This window comes from Leptopilina heterotoma, unplaced genomic scaffold (genome assembly GCF_015476425.1).
Source record: "Leptopilina heterotoma isolate Lh14 unplaced genomic scaffold, ASM1547642v1 Lhet_125, whole genome shotgun sequence".
Classification (NCBI taxonomy): domain Eukaryota; kingdom Metazoa; phylum Arthropoda; class Insecta; order Hymenoptera; family Figitidae; genus Leptopilina; species Leptopilina heterotoma.
The window spans coordinates 819,871-831,999 of record NW_025110845.1 but is presented as its reverse complement, the minus strand read 5'-3'; the positions used below and the strand labels follow the sequence as shown (position 1 = coordinate 831,999).

At 28.3% G+C, this 12,129-nt stretch overlaps 1 protein-coding gene across 2 annotated transcripts in view; it reads left to right on the top strand.

The window, feature by feature from the left end:
- The window catches only part of LOC122512755 (CD151 antigen-like), a 410,729-nt gene that overhangs the window by 338,293 nt on the left and 60,307 nt on the right, over positions 1-12,129 (top strand). For both annotated transcript variants that reach the window (XM_043628790.1, XM_043628791.1), the window contains one exon: positions 4,902-5,093. In XM_043628790.1, the coding sequence (XP_043484725.1) occupies positions 4,902-5,093 (192 nt within the window). The remainder of the gene's footprint in view (positions 1-4,901; positions 5,094-12,129) is intronic.

Genomic DNA, 12,129 nt, shown 5'->3' with positions numbered 1-12,129 from the left:
CCCAAAAATTGAGTTTTAAACGAATCTAATCAATTTTAAAATTTTCCACTATATTGGATCCGCCATGTTTAATTTCTAAAACGTGACTTCAGATTCGTAATCAGCGACCTTAAAAACCCTTGAGTAACAGTTTTTAAGGGAATTGCACCAAATTTGACAATTTTTTCTGCCATATTGGATCCGCCATATTGAATTTTTTAAAGTGACCTGAGATTCGTAATCAGCAACCCCAAAAACCCTCGAGTAACAAGTTTTATGCGAATCAGATCAAATTTGAATGTTTTGAAACAAACTATTGATTTTAATTTTTTAAATAACCTATATAATTATTGTACTCATGTGAACTTGAGTAATATTTTTTAATTAGTAGTTTAAATGCATTGGATAATGATATTGAACGTTTACAATTTAATAGTACATCGTTTTTGCGATATATATATAATAATAAAAAACTATATTATATAGTTATTCGATGTCCAAGAAAGTGTCCGTAATAAAATTTTAATTCTTCTATTTTTGTTGCTTTGTTACTACTTACTTGTAATTATTTTTACACTTAATTTATTTTCTTCATTTAATAATACAGATAATAACTATTTTTTCTTTATAACTTTTTTAATTCTATTATTTATATTAATAAATTATTTATTAATAACCTAAAATGATAATTAAACAACAACGATGAAAAATAGTATTTCTTAAAAGGTTCTTGTGGGGTTCTTGTTACTAGATTTCCTTGTAATGCAATTTTTGCAAGATCTGAGCATCACATAAATTCCCGTAGCCAATCCATTTTCCTAAATATTCCCTTACAAGAATCCTACTAGAATTTAATTTTTGATAAGAATAACTAAAGGAAATTTCTACATATGGGATATTGTATCCATCACTTTGAATTTTGAAAGTCTGCGATATCAGATTCGTTTTTAGCGACTCTAAAAATCCCCGAGTAGAAAGTTTTAAGAAAATTTGTTCGAATTTTAATTTTCATGTCCTCCATATTGGATCCTTCATTTTGAATATCTGATGCCAGATTCGTATTCATCTAAAACATGCAAAAGTAGACTAGTTTGTGGATCAAAACTAAATTACTAAAACTGAAATTAGAAATTTTTAATGACATTTCTCTGTGTGAATGGAATATTTCTAAGCTTCCCTCGAGCTTCCGGTGTAAACTTTTCCTTGAGATGGACATTTTAAGCTTAACGAAAGTTTTTCTTAGGATTTTTAAATAAGTTTTGTAATATGGCATTGAAAGCAAAAGCAAAGCTCAGCGGAACGTCTCATGCAAAATTACTTGTCACAAAACATAAAATTGCGCTCCCACTTTTTCAGAAACACTTTCTAATTATACTAATTGCCTTTTGATTTAAAAATACGTTAATATGAAGCAACTGTTTGCCAGAATGAAAAATGATTTTTTAATTATTTACAAACAAATAACGGTATATATGAATAGATGAGTAGAACAAAGACAAAAGCCTACCGTGCGCAATAATGAAAAATAAAATGTGATCTTGAAGGTAGAAGAGTGAAGATGAAAAGGATGTTCATATTGTCTAATACGCGACGACACACTACCTCTGTGATTATTTTCCCTCAGGTGCGATTCACAAGAGACTAGCGCTTGTATATCTCAAGGAATTCTTGGCTCGATATCGTAAATCCCATCGAACAATATTTACGCCGCCATAAGTTCTACGTTCTCGAGATTACTTTATGCCCTCACACACTCCCTCGGGGTCTTTGGTCTTACTTCGATTTTAAAAAACAATGCTCAAACCGGATGTGTTCCCAAGATATCGATATATACATTTGATATTTTCGTGTTCGCGATATTACACCGCTTATTTGTTATCTCTAAATTCTTATTTATTACAGAACCCCTTTTTCTGCTTTATTTATTTTCGTTTTTTAAACTTTTATCGAGATGCACCTCGAAATTTAAGACTATATATGCTCGGATTGCATTCACGAATATCATCTTATTTCAAAAATCATTTTTGATGAATAAAAATATAATTATTTCAAAAATTATCGAATATACAAGTTAATTACTTCAATAAATTTATACTCGCACTGAGACCAAAAAATAGACGATTTACTACTTTTTAGGTCGAAACTCCCAAATTAAGACCCAATATGTTCTCTAAAAGATCAATGTTAACAGATCAAGAAGTAAAACATAACTTCAAAACTTCGGATGAAAAGTCCATACGTTCGGGGTCGCTGATGACGAATCCGATGTCAGTTTTTCAAAATTCAAAATGGCGGATCCAATATGGCGGACATTCCCAGTAAAAAAGGATTTTTTAATATAGAATTTTGGACGATTAAGCAAGCCGTCTGCTCAATTGTCCAAACGGCATTTGGACAATTGGACTGGTTGCTCAATTATCCGATGCATTAGGTCCAATCATCCTAAATGTTTTTCGTGGCTAAAAAACTGCTGAATTAAGAAAAAAAGTACTGAAATGTTACAGAAACTTTAGAGAATTCTTAATTGCAGACAAATACAGAAAAATTAGGTATAAAAATACCTCGAGTGAGGAAAAAGAACAAGATTTCTAAAATATCACTTTTTAACTGGCAGTGCAATGCTGTACTTGGAATTTAGTTGGCAAAGAAGTGAGGATTCTGATAAAGAGAAACACTTCATTATCCACTCCCAATACTCCTCATGTGGTAATATGTATATTTGTAGATTTTCAATAATAGTGAATTAACAATAATATTTTATTTTGCTGAGTTATCTCTTTTTTAAAATGAGAAACCGAAATCTATACAATATATTACCACATGAGGAGTATTGAGAGTGGATAATGAAGTGTTTCTCTTTATCAGAATTTTCACTTCTTTGCCAACTAAATTCCAAGTACAGCATTGCACTGTCAGTTAAAAAGTGATATTTTAGAAATCTTGTTCTTTTTCCTCACTCGAGGTATTTTTATACCTAATTTTTCTGTATTTGTCTGGAATTAAGAATTCTCTAAAGTTTCTGTAACATTTCAGTACTTTTTTTCTTAATTCAGCAGTTTTTTAGCCACGAAAAACATTTGGGATGATTGGACCTAATGCATCGGATAATTGAGCAACCAGTCCAATTGTCCAAATGCCGTTTGGACAATTGAGCAGACGGCTTGCTCAATCGTCCAAAATGCTATATTAAAAAATCCTTTTTTACTGGGTTTTTTATAAAAATTTTGGATTCGCTTGAAAATTATCACTCGGGGTTTTTCGGGGTCGCTAATGACGAGTCCGATGTCTGTTTTTAAAAACTCAAAATGGCGGATTCAATATGGCGGACATTTTTAAAGAAAATTTATTTTGATCATAAAATTAGTAGAACAAATTTTACAAATGCCGGTTTCATAGAACAGCTATAAAGAGAGAGAGCAAAAAATGAAATTCCATTGGATTCAAGCGAATCCAAATTGTTTTAAAAAAATGTCCGCCATATTGGATCCGACATTTTTAATTTCGAAAAACTGACATCGGGTTCGTCATCAGCGACCCCGAAAACCCCTGAGTATACATTTTGAATCGAATTTGCAAACTTTTTGAATGTTGGTGTAAATTTTAATTTTTTTTACTATAATGCATTTACTTTTTCAAAATTTTAATTCCGCCATCTTGAAATAAGAATAGCTTAAGAAAGGTTTAAAAAATTTTTTTAGATCTGAAAAAAAATTTTTTTAAAAAAAATGTACTTTTTTTGGGTTTTTTTTCAAAATAGCCGTCATATTGGATTTTGTGTTGATCGAATCGCTATTTTGACCCCAGAATCTGAAAGAGCGACTTCCCAAACCCCCTACATTTAATTGCTGCTAAAATTTATTGTTTATAAATACTTCAAATCGTGTATTGAAGTCAAAGTAAAAATTTTGGTCATTTGGGCATTAATGGGTTAATTACCACAATGCGTTGTGGCCGAATATTATAGCAGCCACAAAGAGAATTTCGCGTTGTGGCCCTTTTCAAATCACCACAACGCGTTTTGAACACTTTTTGTCATGCCACAACACGAATTTCGCGTTGTGGACAAATTGAAGGAGCCACAACAGGTTGTGGACTATATTTTCACTCAATGAGCGTTTTTGGTCTTTGAACCTATAACATATACACCATTTTCAAGCATATCCAATAATATTTTTAAAATTCGTCCTCCTTAATGGATCAGACATTTTGAATTTTGAAAAACTATTAGCAGATTTGTAATCATCGACTCCAAAAACCCCTGAGTAACATCTCTTTTAAACTAATTCAAATATTGTACTTGCAAAATAAGGAAACATTATTAAATATTAAATAATTGTTTTATAAAGTTTAAAATTCATAAACATGGTAACAACGTATTTTAGAGACTTAATAATATAGTCCTCCTCTTCTTATAGGAACAGTTATATCAATGTTTTTGATACTTTTATTTTTTATTTAATCTTAATTTTGAATTTGCTCTTTTTGAGAGATTCACCCTTCAATACCAGTGCTATAAACTAAACAAATATTACTTCAAATTAATCGCATTTATTTTTGAAAGTTTTTGAATATGCGTGCTATAGATTTAATAGCATTTTTGTCTCAGTGCAAGGAAAACAAAGAACAGTGTTAAAAGCTCCTAATATAAGAAAATAATATTTCTTTTATTTCGATGCAATTTTTGGCATTGAAAAAAGCATTTCTGCCGCGGTGCGAAGAGTCATGGTGAAATATTGAACTCGTCTGAGTTAAAAAAAACTGAACGTATATAAGCTCGATCGTTTTGATTGTGATTTAATATTTTCGAGTGAAAAATGTGAAGCTGTTTCCCGCGAGTTCACTGACGTTTTATTTGCTGCATGTAATCCTATTCTAGAATATTTCAAAATGTGTGCATAACCGGTGGCCTTTGTTTGTTTTAGCTTTCCGGTCTGGTGGTTGGTGGCATTGGTGTGTGGACTGTTGTGTCAAAACACAGTTACATTTCACTAATGGCAACGTCTACGTATCCGATTTTGGCTTACGCGCTGATAGCTGCTGGTACTCTCGCCGTAATTGGAAGCTGGCTCGGTTGTGGAGGCGTCACGTCCGAGAATCGATGTATTCTTCTCGTGGTGAGTTTTTATTTAAACATTTTTTTTATTTGCTTCAAACTTCAGCGAAACTTTACAAATTATTCCATTCGCGTGATTTAAAAAGCACATTTACTCGATTCTAGACATGAATTATTCCAACTTGCTGAATTGACTAAAAGACTTCTGCCCTGTTCAGACAATTTTTCCCACATGTATTGGCTCACTCCCTACATCTTACATTTACATATTTTCCAGTTTTTTTTTCTTTTTGTCAAGACTTCTCATCTAAGTTAATTTCTGTCAAAAGTTATAATGCTGGAAACTTAGGTAGATTTTGAAGAAGGTGTTTATGTTTGCTTTATTGGTTATTTGTTATTTTCTTATTAATAAGAGAAGACTTATTTTTTTAATTATCAGGCATCACAGTTGGTCCCCTTTTGTCCCCTTATTTTCAATTTTATCACCTTTTTCAACTATTTTGACGATTTGTCCCCTTTTTCACCTTTTTCTAATAAAAATTAAATAAGTTTTTCTTTTTTTTGAAATCTTTTTCAAAGTGTAATCATAAAATTTAAAATCAATGTTATAGAATTTAGTGCGTTTTATTTCTGATTTAGATTATTAACACGACAACATAATATAAATATGTTTTTTTATGTTAATGATTTAAATAATATAGATATCGTAAAGAATTTTATAAATTATAAGGTGGTTCATTGAACAGAATGCATCAGACCTCTAGAAAAATAATTAACATTCAAATAATTCAAATTTTATTATTAATAGTTTTTTCTACAAAAACAAAAATTCTAATACAAAAATTTCAGCGTTTTCCATTTCTGACAATAATTCTTTTTTAAATAACTTAATTCTTGAAGAACTGTATCATAAAATTAGGTATAACTTAGAAATTATTTACTTAATGAATAATTTAAAATCTTATTTATACATTTCAAAATTAATTGAATTTTAACATAGTTTCGTTTACAATTTTCATAAATAGATGAACTTTAAAAGATTTAATTTCAAATTTAATAAAATTTCAATTTTGAATGAATTTCATTAAAAATTCTAAAGAACTTAAATTTTTGAAAAAATTTTCAAAATTTAAATTATTCTGAAATTAGTTAAATTTTTTAATATATATATATTTAATTAATTTTTAAAAATAAAGAAATTAACGAGGAAATTTAGTTAAAAACACCCAAAAAAATTTGAATTTTGGAGACGTTTCAAATAATTGCAAAAATTAAATTATTTTCAAAAATAATAAAATTCTTCGTAGAAATTCGATTACATTCAAAAATTTTAAGAAATTCTCGTAAAAATTTCAATTCTTTTTATAAGTAATAAAATTCTTCTTCGAAATTAAATTATTTTCAAAAATATTCATAAAATTCTTGGAAAAATTTCAATTATTTGCAAAAATTTTCCTGAATTTAATGATAATCAATATATTTTAATAAAATTTTCCAAAAGAATTCAATTATTTAAAAAAAAATTTTTCAAAATTCTACGCAAATGTTCAATTATTTTCATAAATAATAAAATAATTTTACAGGAATTCTATTATTAATCTACAAATTTTTTATAAATTTCATGGCAATAATTCCATTATTTTCATAAATAATCAATCTCATCGCAGAATTTCAATTATTTTTTGTACAATTTGAATTATTATACCTTGAAAAATGTAATTATTATAAAAAAATTTTATTAAAATTCGTCGAAAAAATTAAATTATTTAAAAATTTTTTAATAAAATTCTTTATGAGAATTCAATATTCAGAAACATTCAATTATTCAATTAATTGAATTCTCGTAGAATTTTCTAATAGAAATTGATTTAAGTGAATTTCAGTTAAAATTTTACATAATTAAATATTAAAAGCATTATGGCGTGAATTTTTAGAAATAATTGAATTTCGAAAAAGTTTCAAATTGAAATCTTTGAAAATTTGAATTTATCATATTTTTAACTAAAAATTCTGTAGAATTATTTTTTTTCAAAAAGTTTAATTGAAATTATTTGAAGTTTTTATTTTCAAATATATATATTTTAATTGAAGAATTTCTGAATAATCGATGAAATTTCGTAAAATTGAATTGTAAACAAATACATTTGAAAATTCTCAGAATTTTTTAAAAAAATTATTGTAAATAATTGATTTAAAGAAGAATGTTAGTTAAAAATTCTAGAAAATAATAATTGCAAGAAGTTACAGTAAAAATATTTTTTATAGTAAAAAATAATGATTTTATCACTCGGTCACCTTTAATTATTATAAAACATTTTTAAATATCAAAAATATTTGAATTTGAATGTTTTGAAAATCTTAATTCCTATGGAAAAATAATAATAGTATATTAAGCAACAAGGGTATAAAGGCAGCCATTTGTTGACGGTGATTTTTGTGACACGAGTGGAGGTCGAGGGCGCCCCGAGACCGGAACGAGTGTCACAAAAAACATCGTAAACAAATTGGCTGCCTTTATTCCCATGTTACTTACGATATTTTTTATTCCTAATGCACAAAAGTGGCGATTTCAGATAGCAGACGACAGAGAATAAAAGTCAGTCACTTGTTCGACTTATATGAAAATGGCGGCCGTTTTCTCCCTTGGGCAAAAATATCGCATGGGATCAGCGGTTATGTTTGCACATGGGAGAAAATGGACGCCATTTTCATATGGTCGAACAAATAAGTGACTTTACTCCCTGTCGTCAGCTATCTAAAAGCGCCATTTTTGTGCATGTGGGATAAAAAATATTTTTTTAAAAAAGAAGTTATTGCTGTTTTCGAATAATTTAACAGTTAAAGAAATTAGTAAGTAAATGTAATAAAACATTTTTTCAGTATCTAATCATTTTTAGAGTGAATCGCAGAATATTCTTTAGGAAAAAAGTCAAAATTTTGTCTGGAAATCAGGGAAAAAGAAGGCAACTCTGATTAAAATCGAATCATTTTCAAAAAATGTTATGGAAGCTATATGATAAAAAATTTGAATTATATATGCAAGTTGTATAAACAAATAAATTTTTGTCCCCTTTTTGAGGAAAAAAATCCCTCTTTTCACCATTTTTGAGAAAAAGGTACTGTGATGCCTGTTATTATCAAACAAAATTGAAAATATCAATTCAGTTGATACAATTGTTACATTGTCATCACATGAAAAAGAATATATGAATATTTATAAAATGTTTTCAAACTATGATTTTCAGAATTTTTATTTTTGAAAGGCATTAAATAAACATTAATTATTTTCTTCTTTCAATAAAATGATTTCTGATCCTGTGCAGAGAATCGTGAAATCTGAGAGAGAAAAAGAACAGACTAAAATTACAAAATAACAATAAAAAAATAGTAATAAAATTATATGCCAAAAAGCGTCTGTCGTCTGTCCACTTAACCGTTCTATCATTAAGAGCGCTAATTATATTATGTAAGTGGCAAACTTTTTAAAATTAAAGTAGTGCTTTAAAAATGTTGAACAAAACTGATCGCAAGATTTACGTTGTTATTATGCTGATCGAAAAACATTTATAAAATTTTATTTCATTATTAAAGTAAGTTATAAATTTAATATAAATGTAATAATTTTGAAAGACTCTGAAATGTAGAATTAATTTCTCAGTAAGATGCAGAAGAGAATTATCAGTGCGTAATTATGTGAAATGTGTCACTATATGACTTAGTGCACAATCGGTGAATTCGTCTTGCGAAAAGGCAGATTACAGGATTGAATCAAGAAGGTTGTTCCAAGTACTTCCATGTCACGTTCTAGCCCATGAACTTTAAAAGCAACTCTGCCAGATGTTATTCCCATATAATTTTGTTCACGAAAATAATATCTCCCTTTAAAATTCAATTTGATACTAATTTTTCTTTTTGAACATAATATATAATTGCTGAAATAATCAGAAATGTCGGGTGAAATAATATAATACTACCATTTATCATATTTAGAAGAAGAGATATTAAAGTGTTTGAAAAATATTATTGAAATAAATTAGTAAAATAGTTATATATATTTAATAAACTGAGTATTTTCATGCCTTAAACATTATTTTTCGATTGGATTCCCTGATTGCAATTTGAGAAAGCCAATAAGGGTTTCCTTCAGCAATCCTTACGTTTGAAGATTTTTATTCAGAGGGAGGAATTCGTTCTGGAAGGGTTGAAAAGGCTTTATTGGCTCCCTTTGGAAACGTGATTTCGCTTAAAACGTCACTGCCTCTTCTGGGATTCCAAATTTATCACGGTTGACTGAAGCAGAAAATCCAATGAATTGGGAAGTATTTCGTATCCGAAAGAATGCCTCATAGCAAATTGAAAAGTTGTTCAAAAATTTCCTAATGCTCCCGCAGTAGATGTCCCTCTTGTTTTTTTAAGGGATTTATTTTTAGGTCATCCTCGGTTTCAATCGACTTTAGTGAACTTTACTGTTTTATCATTTATTCTCTCTCTCTCCCTCTCTCTCTCTCTCTCTCTCTCTCTCTCTCTCTCTCTCTCTCTCTCTCTCTCTCTCTCTCTCTCTCTCTCTCTCTCTCTCTCTCTCTCTCTCTCTCTCTCTCTCTCTCCACATATATATATATATATATATATATATATATATATTTGCACTTTACGACTCTTCAACTTTTTCTTTGACTGGACAAATGCTCGTCAGGGGTATTACTAACTTTCAACAACAAACTCTACTATCTTAAGAGACTTGTCGAAAAATCATTCTCTACTATTGCAACTGACTTAGTTGTAAAAGTTTGTGGAAAAACTTTTGGTCGACTTAGAAACGAATTGAAGACTGTCAGGCAAGCTTTTTAGACCATTTTCTATATATATATATACTAGCTCCTCCGACGGCCGTCTACGGTGCTAGTTTTTATATGTCCATTGTCCAAGTCCATTATTTCATTAATAATAATATTTAAATTTTTTCAGTTAATAATTTGCTTATTTATATTTGAAATGTTGACGTTTTTTTTGACAATGCAAAATAAGATTTATTATGAGTACTTTCTCTTAACAAAAATAAAATTTATATATTCGCGCTCTTTTTAAATAACATACGACTGCAGCGCCACCTTCACATGTACAAACAATTTTAAAAACACCCTTCTATTAAGATTTTACATTCTCATTGCCCATTCTTTACTTCGATACTTTTCGATACATTCGACCTTTCCACTCCATGTCTTTTTTAAGAAAGGATTTAAGTTAATAACGAATCTTCACTGGGGCGCATGATTATTCCTCAAATTTAAATTTCCTAATGTTCAAAACATCGAAATTCTTATCATCGAAACATCATTTCGCATAATTTTCAGTTTTCGAAATTTCATTCAACATAATTTTTAATTTATCGATTTATTCTTTATCCTATTATTTAAATAGTCGAATTGTTTTTTAATATAATTTTTAATATGTCGAAAATTTTTTTGACATACATTTTGTTTTTCCGAATGACTATTTGTCATAATTATTAATCCTCCGGATTGCCATTTGACATAATTTTCAAACCTTCGAAATATTATATTACATAACTTTCATTTATCGAAATTCTATTTGTCATAATGTTCATTTACTCGAATTATCAAGTGACATAAAGCGCACTTACTCGAATTCTCATGTGACATAACCTTCAAATCTTCGAAATGTCATATTTAAGAAATTTCATTTATCGAAATTTTATTTGTCATAATGTTCATTACTCGAATTATCAAGTGACATAAAACGCATTTACTCGAATTCTCATGAGAAATAACTTTTAAATCTACGAAATGTCATATTTCAGAAATTTTAATTTATAGAAATTTTATTTGTCATAATTTTCCTTTAATCGAATAACCATTTAACATAAAATTTATTTGTCCGAAATTCCATTTGACATAATTTTCAAACATCCGAATTACTTTTTAACCTATAATGCAAGTCACAGAAAGTTCATTTGTCCTAAAAATAACAATAGAAATGAGAAAAATATTTGAAAATTTCATTGTTATTTTTAGGACAAATGAACTTATCTGTGACTTGCATTATAGGTTAAAAAGTAATTCGGATGTTTGAAAATTATGTCAAATGGAATTTCGGACAAATAAATTTTATGTTAAATGGTTATTCGAATAAATAAAAATTATGACAAACAAAATTTCTATAAACTAAAATTTCTGAAATATGACATTTCGTAGATTTAAAGGTTATGTCTCATGAGAATTCGAGTAATGAACATTATGACAAATAAAATTTCGAGAAATGAAATTTCTTAACCCTTTGAGGACCAAATTTTTTCTTAAAAAATCGGATTTTTGATTTTTAAGCAAACTTTTCAGGGAAAGTTATTGAAGTTTTTTACTTGAAGGCCAGTGTCTGTCATACGAAATTTTCCAGACTATGTGAAAATTATTGTTTCAATATTCAGTTTTGAAAATTAAGAAATTTATGCACGAGTTAATAAAAAAATGTTCATGTTGCCTGAAAGCAACACTGGTCCTCAAAGGCTTAAATATGACATTTCGAAGATTTAAAGGTTATGTCTCATGAGAATTCGAGTAAATGCGTTTTATGTCACTTGATAATTCGAGTAATGAACATTATGACAAATAAAATTTCGATAAATGAAATTTCTTAAATATGGCATTTCGAAGATTTGAAGGTTATGTCACATGAGAATTCGAGTAAGTGCGCTTTATGTCACTTGATAATTCGAGTAAATGAACATTATGACAAATAAAATTTCGATAAATGAAAGTTATGTAATATAATATTTCGAAGGTTTGAAAAATATGTCAAATAGCAATTCGGAGGATTAATAATTATGACAAATAGTCATTCGGAAAAACAAAATGTATGTCAAAAAAATTTTCGACATATTAAAAATTATATTAAAAAACAATTCGACTATTTAAATAATAGGATAAAGAATAAATCGATAAATTAAAAATTATGTTGAATGAAATTTCGAAAACTGAAAATTATGCGAAATGATGTTTCGATGATAAGAATTTCGATGTTTTGAACATTAGGAAATTTAAATGTGAGGAATAATCATGCGCCCCATCTTCACTTTTGCAATT